Consider the following 24,814-nt stretch of genomic DNA (forward strand, 5'->3'; position numbering starts at 1 on the left):
TTGTTTTTTTATCTGAGAACTTCCAAAGCTCAGCAAACTCAGAAAATAAAACGCATCGAGTATCGGAAACATGCATTAAATTTTCATTTTAGAGAAAAAGAGAGGAGAACAGGGACACCGAGTGCTTTTCGATTGGAGATGACTCAAAACAGATCGATGATTTAAACCTCGCGGTATTTTAGCCCCTTTTATGAAACAGCCAACCCACTGATAAACTATTGTGGGGTTTTTTTAATGATTTGTGCAGCCTTCTTTTTCATGCGTGTTATTACACACGAACAAGCACGATTCATTTCCCCCCTAAAGTTTTGACTGCAAGAGTCAAAGCCACGTCGCAACAACGGCCTGAATTGTAATAAGAACTGAAGATAATATAATCATCCCGAGCCCGCAACGTGACGCACAAACAGAGCATTTCTAAGAGCAGATCTATTTTTTTAAATATATAAATATGAGTAATTTTCCTGGTGGAAAAAAATATGGCATTGCAGTAAAAGGACCTGTTGCTTGTGTTGATGCTCCACGGCGAGTTTATCGTAGCCTACTGAATATTTTCTCCCCATGGCATCAGAGTCACTTTTTACTCTAATAGCATATTCCTGCGGGGACTTTTTGGATGTAGTTTTACTGCGCTGGATGTATAGTTTCACTCTAAATATTTCTTTAGGATTAATGCAGCTATTTGGATTCTGTTTTGTAACAACCAACCTTTGAAAAGAGGCCAGAGGTCATCCTTCATCCTGAGATTTCTGCGCTTGAAGAGTATGAAGAGTCCTGGAATCCGAGCTGTTGCACAGCGTTTCCCTCCTCCTCTGATCCGAGTCTCAGTCTGGATATGAAAGCTTTCTGCACCGGGCTGGACTGCAGATTGCTGCTCAGGGAGTCTCCCCTGTTTACAGATGCATATTTCGCTCTTCACTTTGTTGACTCTGGCATGAAAGCTCCCACTCGCGCTGAACTGGCAAATCACATGAATGATTTAATGGCTGATATCAGCAATGGGGAAGAAGAGAGACCTCCATGTTTTTATGCATGGAGAGGAGTGAAATAAGGGAGAAGAGTACTCATAAAATATTGTTGACTTATAAAATAATAATAGACACAGCCTTTTTGAAGTTTTTCTTCATTCTACATTTGAGTAAATGTGATAAATCTAAAGTTTAAAATGCCCCGTAACATAGGAGTCAGCTTTTATGTACTCTATTATGTAATATAGGAGTCAGCTTTTATGTAAAGTATTATTACTAACAGAAGCTTGTGGTGTCCTTGGAAATCAAATACTTAAAGAGCTGCTCTAGCTTCGCTTTAGACATCTTAATTCTCCTGCTTTGAACAGTCTTTTCTTTTTTTATGTCTACTGTAAGTTTTACCACAATAAAATCTCCTTAAAACCACCCTCCATTAAAGCTACAGCAATTAAACCCTACAGAACTTACATTATTGGATACAATCAAATATTTGAAATTATATTTAAGGTGACACACAGGAATGAAAAAAAAAAAGAGTCGGGCACATATATAATTTTGCTGAGAAACCAATAAAGTTCTTTTAAAATCTAGCTAGTAGGTTTATTTTAATTTTCTGCGATTTTAAATAGCTTCTATACATTTCCTCCTGAGAATGAACTTTCCCTAGATTTTCAGTGGTAATTACTATGATTTAAACAAAACATTTTTCTTTTCCTTTTACCTTAAATCTGAAGAGAAACTCAAAAACTGTTCTATACTCGGAGCAACGGCTGGACATAATAACACAAAAAGCAATAAGACTTCAACTATCTTGCCTGATGGTACAAGGCGAGGTTCACCACTCGATCTCTATATGAACACGTGTAAACCACAACAGGCCATCACTTTGAGCCGTGAGGTTTGGTAAAGACATTCAATCTCCACACAGGTTGTGTGCCCCCTCACCCCACCCCAACTGTAGCAGCTGGCTCAATCGCTCTCCTTCAGCCCTCTGATATGAAACTCTGTATCCGGTCAGGCGCTTTACGAGGATGTCGAGCCGTTTCAGGTCTCTCGGCCACGGCTAAATCCTACAGCCCCCTTTTATGGCAGGAGGATGGCAGCGAGAGGAAGGGGGCACTTGTTTCACCGACTGCGGTGATGGAAATGTAACCAAATACCAAAACTAGGGGTAAAAGGCGGAAGGGGAGCACATGCTGACTGACAGGTGCAGAGGTGGTCTGCTAAATGGAGCTCATTGGAGGGATGGCGATTTGTTCTGAAAGTGAGCATACCCACTAAGGCTTTAATTGAAACCTAAATCCATACATCATGCAGGCAGCAACACCTAACGAGGTGTGCTAGCAGTTCGTGTGTGTTCTTTAAATATGTATAGAGAAACCAACTGCATGCACAGTTATTAACACACAGTAAATGATGACACAAAAGACAGAATCACGATCATGGCGTATTTATTGTCAGAGAGCATTTGCCCTTGTTCCTTACAGGGGTGAAAGTCTTCCCTTTGTTTTGGTGCAGGCAAACCATGTGGAATTAAAGCATCGTGTTAACGAATCGAGACCCATCAGTGTAAAAGCAAAACGCAACAAGGCCTATTAACCGTCAAGTATCAGGGATCAAGTGAAAGTCGAGCAAAAATCGACATAACTGCTATGCTGCAGCTGCCGGATAAACTTTGATTCGTCCTGTTTTTATACACACTGACTGAAAATAAAACATTTCGTTTGATGATTTGATTTTTGCATTTGTACAATTTATACTCTACAGTATGTCAACATCAGTCATGTAAAAGAGAGATCAACTAGTGGGCCCCGTTATAAATAAATACAGAATATATATATAAAGTACACACACATTCAAATGATTACAACCTGATGTAATAATTCAGTGTGTTTTCTGTAATTCAGCTACCGCTTCCAGCTCATGTCCTGATATGAAGTCAGCACCGATCACATTCCCATCCAACTGAAGTAAGACACTAAAGGAGTATTGTGGTTAAAATGAGGGTCCCACAGCTGTCTTTGATGTCATGGGTTATCTATGAAATTAGCTGGCTGGAAATGTGAGGGGTAAAAAGGCCCGAGGTAGAGCGGCGCCCTCCTGATTACTGCTATACTTTTTACAAGTGAGTGCCAGCAGCAGCAGCATGGGCAGGTGCCAGAGGCTGCAAAAGAACAGCTTTCGGGCGCTGCTGCGGTCTCCCTTGTGGTAGAACCGGAAGGCCAGGTAGCTGATGTACAGGTTGATGGGTAAGGAGATGACGGGGAAGGTCCAGGTGGTGACATCCAGCACGGGCGCTAAAGTTGACAGACCGATCAGACCGAGGCTGTGCCGTAGGGCCACCCGCTTGCACATGGCAGGGTGGGTGACGGACATCATTCGATAGCCACCACGGGAGTAGTCTTCCCTCAAGTTCCAGCTGAGGGCGTTGAAGTGGGGAAACTGCCAGCTGTACAGGAAACCACCCAGCAACAAAGCACCTAGACGGAGTGATGGGGGGGGGGGGGGGGGGGGGGGGGGGGGTGAGAGAGACATGAATGTTTAACTGATGCGGTGCTTATTTAATTCACACTCAGATTACTCAATTGTGGTCAAGGTGTAAAATAAAACCACCTATTTTTAATCTTAAAAAAGCAATAAGAGACAGTACTTCCATGCACTTTATTAGGTACACCTAAATGTACTTCCAAAACACCGGGTGCTACTCCTGTCAGCTAAGAACCGGAAACTGAGACTACAGTTCAAACGGGCTCATCAAAACTGGACATCAGAAGACCGGAAAATGTTGCCTGGTCTGATGAGTCCCAATTACTGTTGTGACATTTAGATGATTGGGTCACAATTTGGAATGAAAGCATAAATCCGCCCTTATTTCAGCTAGACTGGTGGTGGTGGTGGTGTCATGGTGTGGGGATATTTGCTTGGCACACTTTGAACCCCTTTACTACTAAGTGAGAATAGTTTAAATGCTATGGCCTACCTTAGTATTATTGCTGAGCATGTCTAAAGGCCTAAAAGCAAAAATGGGTCCAAACCAGTACTGTATTATTTTTTAATGGCTTTTGCTTAAAATATATAAATAAATAAATACAATTCTCATTTACAAGAAAACAAACATTCAGGCCTACGTCTAAAACAGAAACGAAGCTAACGGTTAATAAAAGAGAACAAAAGTGGTTTCTTTTTCTGCTTAGAGGCAGCTTTTCTCATAAGTATTATTCCATTTTGTCATAATTAGTGAGTCAAACCAGAAGAAGAAGTGAACAAACTGACAGGAAGGGAAAATACTTGATCTAATTCCCTCGCCACAAGACTTTGTTTTAGCGGCAGTGGCTTGTATTTTACATCCTGCACAAGTGTTTAAAAAAATAAAAATAAAAACATAAAAAAACAGACCTGTGGGTCTTTGTGCTTTCTCAGCACAAAACACAGTACAATACAAATTCTCTCTATGAGGTTAAGTCCCATGATAAAAGAGAGCAACACACCTTTGGTATGACTATGAACGGAAATGAGTGCACTTTACTTTGAGAGGTCACGTAACCCCTTAAATAACTCTGGCCTATTTATTACTTCATGATGAATTACTTCAAACTAAAAGTAAAAAGACAGAAAAACCCCAATAAGTAGAACAAATGTGAAGACGAACATTTCTAAGACAACAGAGCAGCAACATAACACCACATCTCACAAAGATGTCATAACCGAACACTTGATGTGTCACCAAACATGCTGAATAACCTGCTCGGGTTCCATCTTTCCAACATCTTCATTTAATACCGAATTCATTTGACACTTTGCATTTAAACTCCACACGAACAAAAGCACTAATAATGCTACAGGGGCCCTGGGCATTATGTAAATCGAGCTTTATGTGCTTTAAAATCAGGCCCGGTCTCACACTAAAATAAGTTAGCACAAGAGCACAGCCACATGATCAAATTACCTACTGCAACAAATAATTATTTTCATCAAGATTTATGTAGTTCATGTAATGTTATTAGTATTATGAAGGAAAACTAGCAAAAAGCTATATTTCAGAAGCTCAAATCTGTTGTTTTGGGGCATTCTGGTTTAAATGGATGTAAGTGAAGCTATAATTTTGTCACGACTAAAAAACTTAGAAGACGGCAGTCCGGGAAGCCATGTCTGTGTACTGTATATGCAGCCTTTTTTCCTACAGACTGGCTGAAGACACGAAACAGCACGCGCCTTTAGTTTGGAATAACATGCTGGGTTTGTATCGCATCACAGTTTGGCACGAGTGAAAAGTGAACAGTGACGTTATGACAGTAATACTGAGGCGCAGTATGGGTTTCATTGTGCAGTAAGCCTGCAATTAATCTTTTAATAATTCCTCGATTAATTATTTAGTTATATCAAATGTCCCATAATGGGGGGGGGGGGGGGGCATTATACTTGAGATGTTTTCAAATGACTTGTTCCATCCTGTTCAGCTGTCTAAAACCAGAACATATTTGATTTACAATGATATAGAGCAGAGATCTGCAGTAAATCGAAATCACATTTGAAGAGCTGTGTGTGCAGCAGATATTTGGCATCTGTGTTTGATAAATCTATTCAAGCTGCAGGTTTTCCTACAACTAACTTTAAAATGTCTACACTAGTATCAAAAATATAGATGCGACCTTTGACCTCGACTAAGTGACGGGATCAGAAGACTCGCTTATGCTGTTAGAGCATGTCGGACGACAAATCAATACGTGATGAAATATCTGCAGAGAGGAGTGGTCTCTACCAGGCTTGCAACGCGTCCCTTCATTCGGGGACATAACAGTGTAATTTTGAATATTACAACTATGTGAATCATATTTTCTGGGCTTCTTCTGGAGTCTCCAGATTTCACCCCAACTGAACACCTATGGGAAAGGTTGTAATAACAGCACCTTAAAAATGATAATATGGGTGTTATTTAAGAAGGGTAAATATGTAAGAAGCTCAGAACAGTACAATGCTACATTCATACCTGGCTCCAGACAACCTGTGGCCGCAGTCCAGCCCATCACAGGAGGTATCGCCCCCACAACGGCACCCACCCACGTGTTGGTGATGCTGAGTCTCTTGAGCGGTGTGTAGCAACAGGTGTAGAGAAAGATGTTGAGGGCGCCCAGGAAGCCTGTCAAGGGGTTTACTGCCAGCGTGAGCAGAGCGACTCCTGGCACTCCACAGGCCAGAGCAAAGGACACTGCGTGGAGGGGGCTGATATAAGGAAGGGAGACAAACAGAGAGGGAGTCAGCTATATCGACTATACAAAGCTCAGGTGAAAGCATGGGAACAGTGTGCTGATAATGTTTCCTAGGTCTTTCTAACAGACACCAGATAAGACAATAATAGCTTCAAATGTTCAGTACAGACACACGCAGACCCGTGGGGGCCAGCAGTCAGCAGCCGAGCATGGCTGAGTCTCAAAACGGGAGGCATGGAGGACACTCATCTGATAAGAGTTTGTCAGGGATAAAAGTAGCGCCGCAAGATGAAGAGCATGTGCACGCACCAGAGATCAAAACTAGCTGAAGGAAACCACTGTGGCTCAGGCTTTTAGCTGGATGAAGGCTTCCTCCTCCTCTTCCTTCACCCCTCATCTTTAACTGAAAGCAGCGATGGCAACGTCTGGTTCAAATTCACCAGTAAATGCTTCATAAATTAAAGAGGGAGGAGATTAAAATCTTGACCAAACGCAGGCCTTTTTCTTCAGAAAGCAAACGGGGCTTTTATTTTGGTGGTGTGGCCATACAGGGGGATTGGAGCATTAATGTGATTAGTGGTGTTATGTCTTTTTTATGTGGGCTGAGATGGGGCCGTGCAGGCTGGCTTTGGGCAGCTGACAGCCTGGCTCTGGGCTGGCTCAGTGGGGGTCAGGGAAGGGAGTGCGTCACATGGCCTGAGGTGGGTTTAGTGTCCTTTGCTTACAGCTCGACACAGCCGCAGTCATAACGTCAGGCTCTTAATGTCAATACAGAAAGCCCAACAGGTTTCCTTTTGGTTAGACCACAATCAAGGTCATGGATCCAAATGTAAAACACCCATAAGGTTGAAGAAACAAGATGAATCTACTTAAAGCCCTGTAATCTGTGAAGCACTCAAACGGTCAGAGAGCGCAAAGTAAACTGTGGAAAGCAAACCTTCTCTATTCAAGCCTGACCAGAAATAAAGCGGCTTGAGGGACTGGTGTAAAACTGGAAACTGAATACAGATTTATGGAACCTTCTAAGACTCAACACCACTCACATATTACTAAAAACAGCCTACTGATCCACTGACATGAAATCTGCCACAAAAATCTCAAGAAAACATTCAAAACCTGTTTTTCTTACTCGTTTTGTTGAAATTTACACACAAAAACTGAATATTTAGTTGAAAAAGCACTGAGGGTGACTACGCTTCAGTTACCTTGCATTTTACTAGCATTTAAATAAATGTAATACTGTATACTGTTCTGTAAATATGATTAAATTACTCAAAGTTTAGTTCACGTTACTGAAATAGTTGTTTGATAAAATCTGTTGGTAAAACTGAGATGCATTGATGGCTTTATAAAAGCTAGTAAGTATTGTTTGACGTCCTGGTCACTTGCTTGTCCAACAACACTTAAAACTATTGAAAACATTTATAAAAGAAGTTTAAAAATACTTGACAAAAAACAGACTTCCCACCACCACTGTCATGTGTTAAAAAAACATAAATTACTGAACTTCAATAACTTAGTGAAACTTAAAAGAGTGTGTTTAATATATAAAGTCTTACACTCCCTTGCTCCACCACCACTAAAGCAGTTCATTAGGCATAAAGAAAGCTCAGACAGGACCACTCGAGCTTCAATCCGAGGAGACTTGTTTATACCCCACAGACGGACAGCATTTGGGCAGAACGTCCTCTCTGTTAAGGGAGGCCATCTGTGGAACAGTCTTCCTCAACCCATTAGAGAATGCTCTACACTCAATTTGTTTAAGGCAAAGGTTAAAAACTGGTTATGGACAAATCAAGTGTGTGATCATGTATGAGTTGTATAGTTTTAATGTTTTATTTGGGAACAGAATGGTGTGTATGTGTAAGTTTGGTGATGGAGTTTTTATTATGAATGAATGATGAATTTTTATGAATTATTATGTCTATTTTTTATGCTTAAGGACAACAGATGGAAATTAGCCCTTGGCTATAATCTGGTATCTTTGCATTCATGTAATTTTTTTTTACATTTATGTTCATTAACATGCACTGTCCTAAATAAATAAATAAATAAATAAATAAGTAGTCTCAGATCCATTAAAACTTTGAACTTTGAAACTCTGAAATCCCACTCTGACTTAAGTATGTGCTGATTTCCACACTGTAACCAACTCTGGTTGTAACAGTTGCAATCTGAATTGCTCTCCTTAGAGATACTCAAAATGATCTACTGCCTCACCACATCTGGAAGCCTCAAATTTGACAAGACCACAACTAAGAGAGGGTGACTGTCATTCACATTTCCAAAAAGAAAAAAAAAAGGTGGGAAAGATGATATACTAGTATTGTCCTGATGTAACACAACAAACTACATCCAACACTGACATCACACTAGGCGGAGCAGGTTTTGCAGTAAGGACAAACAAAGCTGGGTAACACAATTTAACTCATACAAAGCGCTTTCCTAAAGGCAACACAGAGATGTGTAAAATGTGGCTTCCTGATGGCTTGTTTGACAGGACAGTCCGGCCTGCAATCTGCTCTCTGTCTCCACACGAGATTGTATGTGTGAATGAGGAGAAGGGAGACGTGCTAGAAACAATGAGCAAGAGATGCAGCTATTTTGTGAATCTCAGAGACAGACGTACACCTCCTCTTGTCAAACGAAGGCTAAAAGCCAGAGAAGAGAGGCTGTGTTTAGACAGAGGGAGAGCACTTCCAATAACCACCTCAGCAGCACCAGTACACTTTTAAACAGCATGTCAATGGAGAATTCCTTAAACTGGGATGAGATAGCTGTGGTGTGGGTGAAGAACCAGTCATGGTACTAACAGAATCTTTAGTTAAACAAAAAAAAAAAAGATCGTGTGGACATTCAGTCTATATTTAGAGAGCTGCACATCAACAGGTTGCTTTATTTCTTGGGGAGCTGTTCATCCTGTAAGAATGAACGGCAAATGAGGCAATTTCCTGGCAATGATAATGGTTGAAGAAGACCTGTAGTCTGTTTGGGTTTATGCATCAGTGAAAATCCATGTGTTTGCCTGCTGCTTAAAGGTGCTAGTCTTTCAAAAGGGGCAAGCAGAGACCAGCATATCCAGTCACTGAGTAAGATTTGTAGGAGCGTGGCAATCCACATAGTTCACTGAGCACCAAAACAGAGGTTATCTGATATCTAAAGAGCAGAGGTAGCACAGTGAGGGTGGTTAGGTAACCTACACCTCATCTCAACCTCATCACCCTCCTTTCCAACCTGCTGACAAGTTCAAATTACACCTGACAGGTGGAGAGCAGAGGCTCATCAGTGCTGGCATGCATTTCTCTTCCTGGCAGCTAAGGTCTCTCTACATAACAGCTATTGCTCTGGTTCAACACCACAATAACTCAAAAAGGAAAGCTGGAACTGAAAGGTGTAAATTAATATGTGCTACTGTTTTATTTAAGCAGTAATCATCATATCGCCTGCAAGTGCGCAGAGGCTCTGACATCACAAGCTGCTAGATCACGTTTCACCCCAGGAAAAGTATCCAGCTAAGGCACAAGGTAAGGATCAGGTCAGTGAGCAAGAAAACAGTAACACACTTTGTCTTTCACCCAGTGAGATGTACAAGAGTTAGTCAGGGTGGCTGAGCAGCTGTCACACAGTGTCGCTGCACTAAACTCAACCCAAACTCGTGGTGAAGCTGGTGCACTTCACTCCTCATGTGCATTCTCTGGCAATTTGTTTTACAGTCTTTCTAAAAGGATAAAACGTACCGATGGTAGTTCTATACCAAATCAATCATACAGTGTTTAATATGCAGGAAGGAAAATATTACCTGATCTGTCCTCTGACGAGCGGACGGTTCTTTGTTCTGTTCATGTTGGAGTCAAAGGGCACCTCGAAGTACTGTGGAGACAGAAGAACAAGTGGGTTAGTGCAGGAAAGTGACAGTCAAGTTCCAGATACAAGACACCAGACAAGAAGAAACAAGGAGGAGCTGTCCTGTGAGACATTATCTTCTGTACGGCATGCAGCGGAGAATATTTATCAGTCTATGAAATGAGAACTTTTGCAAAATGTTTAAGGTAAATTCTTGCACACTTTCTACACTGCAATTCAAAAGATGCAGTTTGTCAAATTAAAATGAGTTTTCAATATATTGTTGAGATGCAAAGGTTGGGCTGAGACCCAGACAAACATGTTTTTATTTGTTTTTTAATTCAAACATTATGCAGATGCAAAAAGGAGAGAAAAAAAAAGCCTAAACCCCATACTGGTTAAGCTTTCACAGAAATGTACATAATATAGTGTGCCTCATAGAGCAAACATGGGAGACTTTCACTGTTACTGCCAATGTCAGCCTTTCTACTGCAGCATAGGAACAGAACCGATATGATGGGACCCGCTTTATGTACGGTCATAGCAACTCTCTGAATCGAAAGCTCACACTGCATTTTAAGAGTAAATGGACTGGAGGTGGAAGGTGGAGGCAGTGAGCTAGCTGTTGGGTGGGAGGTGGTAGTGGTGGGAGTGTTCTGGGACACAACTATGTGAAAAACTACTTATACTCCCGTTTTATGATCTGCTCTGGAGGAGTAAGCTTCAAAGTGCTCCCATGAGATTGGCAATGTGTGACTAAAACGCAAACATATGGGGTGCTTAAATGCAGGAACTGGCTAATCTGTGTGTGCGCGTATCTGTGTGCAAGTGAGAAAATGAACATACGTGTGTGTTTCTTGTCTGATAAAGCATCTGACTAACGAAAAAAGCAGATAAAGCATGTGAACTATGGAATATCGACGTCCATCTCTCCTGATATATGTTTCACATAAAATATCTAATAAACAGATAATCCACTTTTCTCATCTTAAACCCCAGTTACCAAATTTACTGCAGTCATTAAAATCATATCATAAAAAACATTGGAGGAATGTGCCACCATTGGTATCATATAGATTTTCTTTTCTAATATCATTAGGGAGTGGGCCACACCATCAATCTCTGATACAGAAGATCTCTCATAATAGACGACTGTAATTTGGAGTAAAAAACACTGATGGAAAGATCAAACATCTTTGTGGTCCCCTTACATCAGTTTGCACTATGTTTGGTGTTGGGAGGCACACTAAGCCATTCAGATGAGGGCTGCGAAATGCTACACACATGTCAAATAGTACAATATAATACAAGTACTTAATTTCGCCTGTTTGCACATGATACAGCTATTCTTTAGTCACAATTTTACATCCCATCTCAAGATAAAAGAACAAAACTGGAACTGAGGGTAAAGTTTAGCTCCTTATTTGGATGCAGTTACTGCTAAAATTGCAATGCAATAAAACTGTCCAATAAAAACGTTTAACAGTCAAGAACAAGTTTCTTACACTTGGATTAGGCCTAGTCTGAAACTCAAAAAAAGGGACTTGGACTATGCTTAATCCATGTCTGGGAAACTGAGCCTATAATTAATAATAATCCATCTTCATGCACTCAAAAGAAAACTTCTGTCTTCTGTTTTCCATCTTTGTTTCAGCTTTACTGGTCTGCTTGGTTTTGGACTGTACTAGGCTATGGCACAGCTGCGTATGCTGCTGTAGGACCCGAAGGCCCAGGCCAAGGTGTTAATTCTATTTCCTGGGTCAGGAAATGCGTCAGGTCAGGGGCCGCATGAGAGAGAAATGCACTTTGCGGCCAGGCTAGAACATAACAGGACTGAAGCTGGCCTCAGGCAGGCCCAGGGCCAAGCTCACTGCAACACTGCTCACATAAAAAGGACCCACTTAGTTTCCAATAACATCATCCCACTTGGTTTAAAAAAAAGAAAAAAAAGCACAAATTCTGTGCACAACAGGACTGTCTTTTGTTCAGCCACAGGCGTAACAACACACCTGTACTGTACATATGAAGTGAAGTAAATTATCTCTCTCCCGTTGCTTGGATCATGCTGTCGTGCGCATTTGCAGAGACTGATACGTAAATGTCACGCGGCCGATCCTGTTCCGTGAGCCGTGTTGTCATTTCACAGTTTGTCCAGTCCTGCTCGTGTTCCTCCCTCTCTGCCTTTTAAGTCGAATTGCCTCATCTGGTTCGCATTAGCGGCCTTCACAACCCATGTCATTATTTCCGCCCAACATCGCCATGTGTTACAGTGGTGGCATTAAAATAACTGGGCCAGTTGTGTTTTGTGTGTGTGCGCGTGTGCTGCTACAGGTAGGTCCCGAGTTTGTAATGATTTGTAATTGTTGACAGGTCTTCAACTACACCGAGACCTTGATTGTGTAATTAACTGACTGTGGATGACGGTTATAGCATTTAGAAACCGTTTCAAACTCCACTTTAAGACCAGAGTAGGGTTTATATTTAAAAATAAAAATGTGTTTAGTGGCGAGATATATAAAAATACCCTGCTTTGAATAAAAATGTATGCCCCCCAGATTAAAAAAAAAAAAAAAAAGTGAAAAGAAGAGTGTTGATTGTTGTGACAAGGTTTGGAAAGGACTTTGACAGCCTCTTTTTATTTTTGGTATGAGCAATATGCTAATGCATAAAGTACATTTTGAGCTGTGATGCATGTGGACAAAGCCTCAGAAGAAGATATAAACAGATCTTTGAGTTTTTGGGGGATTTTTTTGTTTGTTTTTAACCTCATGCAGCTCTGCTCACATCACTCACTGATACACTATGACGTCTAATTGAAACGGATGGTTTCTGTTTATTTTAAGAGCGCCACTGTTCACTCATCATTCATTTCCTGACAATGCTGAACAGTGTAGGAAAATAGGCCATTTATAATAATCTGCGTAGCTGCAACAAACAAACTGCATCTTTAGCTCCAGCTAAAGAAATGACTAAACTGACAACATTTCCAACCCTATGGATCAGCTTAGGGATATACAATAAAAGACTGGTGTAGGACCGGAAGCTATGGACATGAGTGCTGCTTTCAATTATGAACGCACACGCACACACAAAACCCCTAACTGTAGGGACAATTATCTGCCAGACGATGAGGATGGAGAGCAGGAGAGACCAAAGAGAAAAAAGGCAAAGGAGAGGGGGTGTTCAGCTGCCAGATCCTTTGAGCTATCAAAGACAGAACGTGATCCACCGCCAACCACCAGGGCTCAATTGATAACAGGCTTGGGGGAGGCATTTCCTATTCTTGTGCAGAAGTGTATCTGTTTGATGACTGTAATTTAAACACTCAGGCAGCATAATTTAAGGCCATATTTTAACAAAATGTGCAAAAAAAAATCCTTTCATGAAGTTGGCCTGTAAAACAATTAAGAAGAATGAACAACAGAAGACAAATTTAGATGTTAACTGACCGCTTACACATCTCTGATCTGAAAGCAAAAACAACAATAGGAAGTGCAGCGATGGTTAAGAGAGGAGTGCTACAGTAAGTACACTCTGTTTACTCAGGAGGCAAAAGTGTGCCTAAACACAGACACAGGGCGAAAAGACACAACTAAGCAGCTGTATGGCTTTGGCTCACAGAAACATCAGCTGGCCATCAACAGCGTCTCCCTCTCTTGTTCTGGCGAAAAAAACCCAGGTGCACGGGTAAGCCCAACAATCGCAAGTCATCACTTGTCAAGACTGTCACCTGTTTGCGCACTGCAGTTGAATAGCAGAGTCAAACATCCACAGGGGTGGGTGGTGCTCTGCTGCATGCGAGCCAAGTCTACTTTTAAAAAAAAAAGAAAGAGAAAAGCATCAGAGCTTTTAAAAGCCCTTTCAGCACCAACTGTGAACTGTCTCTGATCAGCCACTTGACAAACAAGCAGCCAAAGATTTACATAGATTAAGCTTTCCTCAGAAGTCAATTCAATGTTTCTGGCAGAAGTTCGTGATGTTTGGAAGTCAAATGAAAGAAAAGAAAAAAAGCAGACAGGGCATGCGACCTGACTAGTCACAACACTAAACAATGGTATGGAAGATCAAGGTTATTTCAAGGGGTTTCCACTTCTAGCGAATGAGCTGTGCTGTCACAAAAAATGCAACTGAGAGGCAAATAAAGTGGCTTGGAACTATTTGAGTAATGCTCTAATTTTACACTGCTTCCCTGAAAAACCTGTTATACACTGCCAAAGTACTTATTAGTACTGCAAAGATGAGCCTTTTGTGAATGTCTGTGAGGACAGCAAAGCCTCGATACAGATGGGTTGTTGGTGGTTTATAAGTGGTTGGAAAAAAAAGGTAAATGAAATGATTCCTCTATATAGCACTTTTCTACTCTACTTGAGCACTCCAAGTGCTTTATACAACATGCCATTCACCATTCACACAAGCACTTCTATCTAAGCGCTTTCTTTCCAACATTCACACACATTCATACTTGGAGTTCAGTGTCTTGCCCAAGGATACTTTATGCATGCAGACTGCATCAGCCAAATATCAAACCACCAACCTTCCGATTAGTAGATAACCTGCTCTACTTCCTGAGCCACAGCCCGAGGTGGCAAAGGAGACACACCACAAGAGACAACTGTCCTAATATGAATTCAGCTACACATGTTCAGCTAGAGAAAAGATTTGTTTCCAGAAAATGTAGATGCAGGATTTTCTTTAATGCTAAAAAAAAAAAAAAAAAAAAAAAAAACTGCTTGAGAAGCGCAGCACTTTTAATATTTGCGTCACCTTAGGGCATCTCCCTTACTCCATTTCTGTATATAGCAGTATTTAGATCACACTATCTGCAGTGAAAGGGAAAGATAAAAATGTCTTCCGGAGTCTGGAATGCTGCATATGAACAGCTGGCAGATGTGTCTGAGGCTCTTCATGTGATCAATGGCGCTAGACGAGCTTGTCTGATTAAAAACAAAAAGCTCTGATTGCTTTCCCTCGTTACACGTATGTGTTCAGAATTAGACTATTAGCTTTAGCCTTCTAACAGCATGCAACTACCTGAAATGAAACATCCCATAATTCTTAGCTTTCTGAAATCCAGCCGCACTCAGTGCTGCTGTATAGCGTAGTCTCTTCCCACGCACAACTTTAAAGACTGCAGTACTCTGTCTGGCCAAAGCGTGGATCACGTCTCCCTTTCAGCTGTGTGCTGAACCCACACCTCTTCCAGCTCTCTTTATAGTGGTCTGTGTGGAGCTGTTGGCAGCGGTTCAGCTGGCACAGCATCCCTCTTGATTAATGGGCCGAGTGTGGGACAGTGAAGCGCTAAACTGTCCCCATGTTAATCAGCCAATTAATGCCGGGCAGAGCTGCATTACCTCTGCCCTGCCGATAATCAGTCCCGTTGCCTGTGAAGATATGGGCAGGATCTGGGAAATCTTACTGCAGGGCAGAGGCATGCTGTACTCAGTGCCTGGAGCATGAAGAAGGATGGAGTGCTGCAACTTTAACAAAAAGAAAGAAAGAAAGGAAATGCAGGGGATTTTTCATACATGTTTTTCTTCTAATTCATTTGATCAAAGGAGGGTTTGACAGCTGCTGCTTTGCCTCCAGAAGGAAAGTTTTTGCTGCACAACTAAAGATGAATGAGTTATCCATTTCTGTTGTGCGCAGGAGACCGGTTTAAGCTGCTAGGACCCAGCATTGTGGGAATATGGGTTTAGAAGTGATGCCATAGTTCATCTTACTTTCCCTGCGTGTCATAAACTATCAATATTTTCATCTTTTACACTGTATTATGACTAGGCCACAGTGCCTCCTAGTGTGAAGGAGGGCTCAGATTACAAGACTGACTCTTGCGGGGAGACGTTGAAGAGGAGAAAACCTTTGGGATTAAAGCATCCACTCTCACAAACAGATTTCAGAAAGAGTGCATAGCACCCAAGATCAGTAAACTTGCGATTTTAGTGATACGTTCAGATCATTAAAATATTATACAATGTAAAATCCTTAAACTTGGACTTACGGCTCTATCCTTTGATGAATTTCCCAGTAGTTTTCCAAGTAGAAAAGTAGGAAGGGGTCGGTATAATTTCTCACAGAACTAGATATTGACCACGCTGGGTGAGATCCTTACTTTCACTCTACAGTACACACACCTATGCAAACAAGGGGAATGCCTTTGGAAAGCTGGCCAGCCATATCGCTAGTCTCAGCTTGATAAGTTAACATTCTTACTAATGAGGGTATTTCAGTCCAGTTTCTGATTACCATTAACTTTGGGCACACTTGACTGCTTTCTATTCAGTCTCACAAAGTGTGGGAAAATAAAATAGTGAAAGCTGAATTCATAGAACTGGGCTGTGTGTGTGTGTGTGTGTGTGTGTGTGTGTGTGTGTGTGTGTGGGGGGGGGGGGGGGGGGGGTTTCTTGTTTAAAAAGAAATAAACAGTCCTTTCCGCCATCAGTGTGCATTTGGAAGTAACTGTGAGGGTGTGACTGACATGACATGCAGTTTGAAAGCCTCTCAACAGTTTGGGTGCAGTTGAAAAAGAGACATGTGCATGACCATGTGTATGTTTGAGAGAATGTGAGTGTTTAGATTTTTCGTCCGCAGCTGTGTCTGACCACAGGAAGACTGGAATGAGTGTGAATGGGTGTTCGTGTGTGTGTGTGTGCGTGCCTGCTTCAATATGGCTCAGATACGGCTCGATCTGGAAGAAATACATGCTAGGAAAATAGAATAGGGAACGGACACATATGAAAGCCCTCGCTCTTCTCTAAAACATGACAGAAGCCATCACCACCTCTGATAGATTTGTATTTGTGGCAGTGACCTGTGGTAAAATCCATTCTTCATCTCTAGACAGGCTCATTCAACAAGCCTTTCAAATCAAAATGAGGACGAGAAGAAGACAAGGCTGGGTATAGACCTTTATTTACAGCCGTACTTCCCTATTTACCCATAGCACTGTGGGTGGAAGATGATAAGGGTTTTAAAGAAAAACTTAAAACTGGTCACATTTGTGAAGAAAAGGCAGGATGTATATATATATTTTTAGTCTTTTATACATTTCTTTTTATCTTTGTTGGAATAGAACTTTGGAAAGAGGACAAGAAAGGTGAGAGGAAGAGCAGGGGAAAGACAGGGCCGGGCTGGAACCCAGGCCTCTACATTCACCTTACAGCGTATAGGTTGACAGCTATACCTAGTTAGCCATACCAGCGTCAATATGTTTAGCATAACTCAACTGCTACATACGTGCTTATAAACCACAAAAAGTTGTGGTTGTCAGTCTTAGATAACATCTGGCAGCCCCCCCTTTTCAGTTTGACATTTCTAAAGCGACAGGAAACACAATAGGAAAAAGCTGAACTATGTGTATTTGGAGGCAGAACATATGCAGATACACGCAATGCAAGGGATCTGACAGTAAACAGTGGCAAGAAGCAGCGGGACTAAATTATTTATCCGTGAGTGACAATCTTGTTTGCTGGAGCAAATAGGAGGAGAGCGTGTAAACAGGGTAACAAAGTTCCTGTCAGAGTCTGTCCTCCTCCACTGCCAGAGCTTTACCCCCGAGACCCATCCCTTCTCACTGTGTCTCTCTATCTGTGCCTCCTCATCTCCCTCACTATCCTCTCAAGTGGAAAAGCAACCAGTTAGCATCTTGATGGGTTAGAAGTGAGCTGTCAACTATCTGTCCTGTGAAAGCAACAAATATTCTTCCTGTCAGGATGTGGCACAACACAACTTGTAGAGTCTATGAGCCCTAGCACAGGTTCTCAAGGAGAAGTTAAAATCATGACTGCAAAAATGTGTCTAATTGTCTAACTGTCATCGAATTATCAGCAAATGTCAATTTACAGGCTTTAATTTTTACTAGGAAAGGGGGTTCAACATGTCAACTGGTACACAATATAAAGAAACCCTAGAATGAATGCTGCATAAACACTTGGCTGCAACAACTACAAAGCTGGTTAACCAAACAGACAGTATATCTGCTCATCAGCATTCAATTTTAGTCTTTTAAACTAATTTAAATGCTGTTTTTTTCCCAAAAAATCTGTCATACAGTAAAAGGCCAGATATGAAACTACTGTGCCTGACTCAACAATTGATTTGAATTTGAAAAAAAAAAACACAATAGCATTAAAGAGCACAGAGTATGGATAATAAATTAAGCTGTGTTCAACATAAACACCTTTTTTTCCAACTCTGCTCCAAGCTATCTCAATGACCATATAGTTCATCTACAGACTAACTTAGTTAAGCTACTTGTTAAATTAGTTCTGCGATCATTGTGTGAAACAACTGAGGCATGAATGGGATCAGCTAAAACACTTGCTAATCTTCTCATTTAAACCATGGGTGGTATATTGAAGTATTTTAGTGATACTTTAATGTAAAAACACTGTCTCTCAAAATTACTTGCTATTCAAGGTTAACTTACTTCAAAGGTGAACTGATAAATGGAAACTCCATCACTATCTGAGGGCCAGCAGATGGCCAATCAATTTGCCAAGTATTCCTTTTTTACTAGCCCTGGGCCACTAAACCAATGGTTAAGTTAAAAACTGTAAGTCAATACCTATCATTAAAACCATAATGTTGAATAATAGTATTAATAAAATCCCAATGACACATTTAAAAAAGTGCCATTATGATTGTATGCTGGTGAAAATCAGACCCATATTTCCCCTACTCACCCTGTCTCATGGTAAGCAATTATTACCCCTATTACCGGGTATCATTAGTACCAATTCCAGCCTATAGATGTTAAATGTTTAATTCACTGGATCTGATACATTTTGCATGTAATGCACACACACATATAGGGTATAACCACCTAAGGGTACTTTTTTAGATGTCTATCATTCTGAAACTCATTACAGTTGAGTGGGTGTAAAATGAATGGGAACACAGCAGCTGCTACGTCCTTCTGCTTGAATGAGTCGCTACAAGGTTATATTAATGGTGCAGCCTTTACAGTTAAAAGCCCTTTTTTATGCATTCACATCTTTTGCTTTGGAAGCATGTAGGCACGCATAATCAGACACAGATAGACTCTTTGCTGAATTAAATCTGAACAATCAAGTGAGCTCTCTTATAACACAAACCGCCATGAGCATTAATTTAGGGGAACGTCTATGACAACAAAGCCTTAATTACAGAAGCCCCTTCAAAGCAGAGTTATGTTATGGGGGCTACATTGAGCGATTACACCAGTTTTGTTTGTGGGATGAAAAAGTGATGCTTACGGGCGAGACTAGAAAGAGAGAAAATGGTTATTGCGATGTACAGCAACACGCAATCAAGTGATATTATAGTGTAGAGATGATAAAAAAGCAAGTTTGATTTCACCATCCCTTTGTGATTCCCAGGTGAGGGGAAAACAAAAAGTGTTACCTCATATAAGGTGTTGAAAGAAATGAATGGAGACGTCAAAGCCTGAGCAAATATGTACGTATACACCCAGGGACGCACACTTTGAACTGTATTGTAAGCAGTAATCAGCAGTTACTACATGACAGAGTCTGCTAGGCTGCCGTGTCATCAAATGCCCAAAGATCCTTTTAACTATCACACACCCAACACAGAATAATAGCTTCCTCGGGTGAGAGGAATGACGGGTGGAGGATAAAGAGGTGAACTGACGCGTCTCTAAAATGTCATATCCGAGCACAAGCATGACAGACTTACTAAGTCTTGTGTCTGCCCTTGCAGTGCTACCACCCACATAAATCGTAGCATTTGCTGCGTGGCACTAGATACATGCCCAAAAAAAGCCACTTCAACTGCTTGTTAATGCAAACATCTAACCAACTTAATGTATTTAGTCATGTAGACATAGTTTAGACAACCGTATGAAGGTCAAACGGAGCATTTTGTCCCTCGCAAACACGCTCAAGGTGTGCAGACCATTGTCAGTAAAAACGTGAAAATGCATTGTGGATGCCAGAGCTCAGAGGAGATTGGCCAAACTGTTTCAAGCTGATAGGAAGGCAACAGACACTCAAACAACCACTTGTTTCCTTGGAGCAGATCGGCTACAGCAGCAGAAGACCACAGCAGGCACCACCCCTGCCAGCGAAGAACAGGAAATTGAGGCCACGATTTGCACGGCTTACCAGAACTGAAAAATAGGAAAGCACTGCCTGGTCTGATGACTTCTGCGGTGACATTCAGACGTCAGGGTGAGAATTTGATGTAAACAACATGAAAGCATGGACCCATCTAGCTTTTATCAATGGTTCAGGCTGGTGTTGGAGGTTTAATGGCATGTGGGATATTTTCCTTAAACGCTTTAAGCTCCTTAGTACCAGCTGAGTAGCATTTAAACACCATAGTATTGTTACTGATCGCGTCCATCCCTTTACGATCACAGCATACGTACTGGAATAACAGTCTCCAGCAGGATAATGCACCAAGCTCAAATCATGTCAAACTGGTTTCTTGAACATGACGAGTTCACTGTACTCAAATGACCCCCAGAGCCACCAGATCTCAATCGAACTTTGGGATGCAGTGGAACAGGAGATCTGTGCATCCAAAACATCTGTAGCAACTGCGGGATGCCATCATATCAATAGGAACACAATTCTCTGGAGAAAGTTTGCTGCACCTTGTTGGGTCTGTGCTAAAATTAAGACAGTTTCAAGGCAAAAGTAGCTCCATCCCAGCAGTAAGTAAGCAAGAAGTGGTAAGTGATTGTATAACATTGTCAATATCCATGGATTTAAAAGTATACACAAGCGCTAATGAAGTTTATGTACTCAAAGGATTTCCTAATTATCAGATCTTTTTCTCTTTTGTTTCTTGCCCCATATTTTGTTAAGTTTTAGCATGGTAATAACTGTAATGACAAAGTAGACCTGGAGGATATTTCTGCTTTTAAATGAGACCATTATGAGCAAAACTAAAAGGGCAACCACAATCACATAAAACAACCTTTTTATATGCAAAATATCAGCTGTGGCATTTTTCAGCTGTTCAGTTTATCCTTTGTGATTACATAATGAAGTACTGAAGACTTTGGGTGAATATGGCCAGAATAACAGTCATTGTAGACCGGGCATGAGACCTTTTTAAATTTCAAATATGTGCAGGAGCTGAAAGCACACAAAACAATTATTCAAACTACAGAATAGTAATAAAAGACAGCTAATCTATATCTGGGGTTCCTGATAATAATGCGACGTCTTCATAATGCTTAGCAGACAGAGTGCACTATGCAACAGCAAAGCAAAATGATCTCTGAGGACTTTTCTCCAATAGATGCAATAGTTTCTTTGCCGACAGTGAGAAGCAGAGCAACAGCTGTATAGGAAACGGTCCAACGTGGCTCAACTCAGGGTTTTGTAGACCCTGTCTGAGATGACTTGGCTATCTTTCGGTGTCAATCTGCATGGCACAGCTTCGTTTATCTTAAGATTAAATATAATAAATGTCTCTTTGTGAAAATGGCTGGAAATTGAACCCTCCTTGTGGCATTTAAAAAGGAAAAAAATTGCACTCTTCATCGCATTTAGAGAAAAATGCAAAAAAGCTGGAGAATGTAAGACAACACCATAAGCATAGGGGAAAATCTTGGTGCATGTTGGGAACCATTTTGTTTTCCAGCAACGATGCCCTTGCCCCAAAAGCTTCTCGGTTTGAATCAAATTAGCATGCAGTGTTGGCTCACGGGCACGCCATAAACAGGGCTGCTTTTGTTAATTATCCATGGATCTCAGCATTACAAAGAGTGTTCCTACTTGCCTTTGGCTAAGTTACGTTCAAATAGAGAGGGAAAACTTGCATTTAAAGGTGAAAAAATAGAACACACAAATACATAAATGTGATGTATTAAGAAAACAGATACTCTAAATATGCATTTCCCAGACTCCTTACTTTAATTAGCCTTCCAAAACAACAATTCTTTTTTTCTTAGCTGTAAAACCAAAAACAATCATGCACAAAGCAGTTTTTTAAAGAATTATTTCTCTGCCTTATGTCTAAATAAGACCAAAAGCCTGTAACATATTAATATAAAGAGCATAAATATCAGTGAGCTTTGGAGTTGTCTTTATATCCACATGTTCAATTATCCCTCCAGCAACTAAACACAGTAAGGAAAAGAAAGAAGAACAAAAACCCAACTGAAAACAGCAGGTCATTCCATCAAATTTATTATTCACTTCTCTGTCACAGTTTTGAAAGTGCTGCAGTACATATCACCACACAGTATGTTCTCATCTGACTAACATTAGCCTCACAAAAGACGTTCCACATCATTGCAAAGCCATTGCTTTTTCTGTCATGATACTTTCACTTGGTTCATGCCAGAATGGGTAATTTTGAGCTCAGCTTAACAAAAAACACTTGGGCTGGGGATAGTTGTCTCCGAGTGACATTACATTCAATAAATAGGCATGCAACTCTCTGGCCTCCAACTTGCAAATGTTCAGCAATGCAGAGAGGGTCATTTCTAAAAATGAGGAGCCCGCCAGGACTGTCTTCAATCTATTTCAGTGTGGTGAAACAGAGGAATGGTCTCGTATAGCAGACATATGAGACCTCTACAAATCAGGTGTGGTTTTTGATTTTTATGAATGCACATGACACTATCTGTAGTAGCACCGACACAATAAACAGATCTCAAGGGCTTCTTTTAGTTTCTTCTTTTCAGATACCACAGATACTACGATCTGCAAAAAAAAAAAAAAAACCCTCTCTCAACTGCAAGCATTAATAGCAACTGAGAAATTAAACACAACAGATGGAGTGTTACAGTTGGTGTTAAAAATATTTACTCTCGTGTTAGGTCTGTCACTGCTAAATGAATCCAAAAGTATGTGTGTGTGCGTGAGGAGTGGAAAAAGGCTCATTGGTGCCAGACGGTGTTGAGGTGTGTGTTTGCGTGTGGGTCTGTCTGTGTCGGCATCTTGCCATGTTGGTCATTGAAGCCCATAATCACAGTGTTTTGTTCAAAACTAAAGGATAATCAGGAAGGTGGAGAGGAGGTGCTCCACCTGCCCATCAGTTATCCCGTGGAGTGAAGTCAACTATTGTGGAGACGTGTGTTTAAACTAACAGGCTGTGGCACTGAAAGCTCTTCAGACGTGAGTGTTTGTGCATCACCCAAGTGTGATCTGGACAAAAGGCCAGATCACACTTGTTGTCGCGTCTGCTAAGAATCTTTTTCTTTCATAGGTTGTTCACAAGAAGAAGTGAAGAAGTGAAATACATTATATATCAGTGTATGTTTGTAAGTTTTACTCTGAAGTTTAACTGTGATGTAGAAACTCATGAGAATTAAACCCACTAAGAAGTCATTTAACTAAAATTTGATCAATACTCTGGGCAGAGAAATTCTTGTGAAAATGGAAAAGTGCCCATAAAATGACATAAAATTAACTATTGACTTGTGAATTGTTTAAGGATGGATGAAAAATGCCTGACCAATGTGTAAACTCACCGGTCTGTCAACCAGATAAATGTAAAGTTTTGGTTTTTAATACTGAATTAAGTCGTATTTGATTCAAGCATGAAAACAAAACAAAACAGACAACTTGAAGAAACCTGATACCAACAAAGAGATTTCTTTAGCTGCCTTCAGTACTTCTTTAAATTCACTCTTGCACTGATCTCCTTTAATGAGGCAGCTTTCAACTGACTCAAAAATGTAGTTTTTTAGGGATTCACATCAATAGAAAAGCACCTAAGATTAACACCCCACAAGTGCTTCATTAGAGTAAGGCTGTTGCCTGCCAAAGCCCTTATAAATGAACCTTTCCTACAGTTCATTTACTTCATTAAGTTTGGTTTGCCTACTTACCAATTAATTCTCTCTACAGCAGATGAAAGATACACAAGAAGAACAGAAAATGTAACAGCCACATCATAAATAACTTACATTTTTAAAGCTTCAGGCTAAATGTAACTTTAAAATGAGAAACACGGAGTATATTAGGCTTTTGTAATAACACAGACAACTTCTTGGCCACACGCACACAACGCAGTCAAGTTAAGCTTTTGAATAAAGGTACTGTTGGATCTGCAACGCTGGCAAATTCTTCTAAAAGAAAGGAACAAACTCACAAACAAACCGTGGACATTAGACACTAGAATTTTATCAATCCTTGTATCTAAGCTTAACAAATACTTAGCCTGGCAGCAGTATATGCTGGTGCCTGATCTCGTTCATTATCTCTGGGGCATATAATAGATGGATTTAGCCTTCGTGACTTTATCAGAGGATAGCATCTGTTTCCCATCTGAGGCTACAAGAGATCCATTTGTACAGTTTGAAATGGACTGGCACCCCACAGTTGACAAAGACAAAAGGCTTTAAAGAAATTAACTATTAAACAGGGCTGTCTAGTTAAATATTCATTTTAATCCAGCGCTAACAGAGAGATACCCATCTAGTCCTTTTGGTCCCATCTTGCTAGGCAATTAAAAAGGAATTTTCATTCTTTCTCTCGGGCTGAATTAACAGCTTGGAGGGGACCGTCGAAAGGAAAAGCCAAAAAGTATGTATGTCAAAGATCAGCTTTCTCTTTTGTCTTAAATGCACTGGTGGAAAACAAGATCTTACGAATGGCAGCTGTGGTTTATCTGCGGGGGGTGTCTTTCCACTCTTGTTAAAATGCACACTTAGCAAAAGCCTCAATGCATTTGACCTCTACCTTAGTAAAAGCAGTCAACAAAATGTTACAAACTAAATCATTTGACAGACAATAAATGAACATTCAGCCCATACAATAAATACAATGAAGCTACAACTGCAGTAACTATTGTATAACTATTATCGTTGTTGTTTTTAGCAGATGACGATAT

General features: G+C 40.7%; 1 protein-coding gene across 1 annotated transcript in view; it reads right to left on the bottom strand.

Moving 5' to 3' along the window:
* Positions 1–2,402: 2,402 nt before the first annotated feature.
* cox10 (cytochrome c oxidase assembly factor heme A:farnesyltransferase COX10) overlaps positions 2,403–24,814 on the bottom strand; it is a 33,709-nt gene continuing 11,297 nt past the window's right edge. The window contains exons 5-7 of the mRNA XM_086304184.1: positions 9,975–10,045; positions 5,956–6,188; positions 2,403–3,448 (exon numbers count right to left, since the gene is read on the bottom strand). Coding sequence (XP_086160310.1) covers positions 3,015–3,448; positions 5,956–6,188; positions 9,975–10,045 — 738 coding nt within the window. The 3' untranslated portion in view covers positions 2,403–3,014. The remainder of the gene's footprint in view (positions 3,449–5,955; positions 6,189–9,974; positions 10,046–24,814) is intronic.

Source organism: Aulonocara sp. 'chitande type north' Nkhata Bay, linkage group LG8, assembly GCF_057382095.1.
Source record: "Aulonocara sp. 'chitande type north' Nkhata Bay isolate Kocher_YH1m ecotype deep benthic linkage group LG8, A_spYH_male_GT1.1, whole genome shotgun sequence".
Taxonomy (NCBI): domain Eukaryota; kingdom Metazoa; phylum Chordata; class Actinopteri; order Cichliformes; family Cichlidae; genus Aulonocara; species Aulonocara sp. 'chitande type north' Nkhata Bay.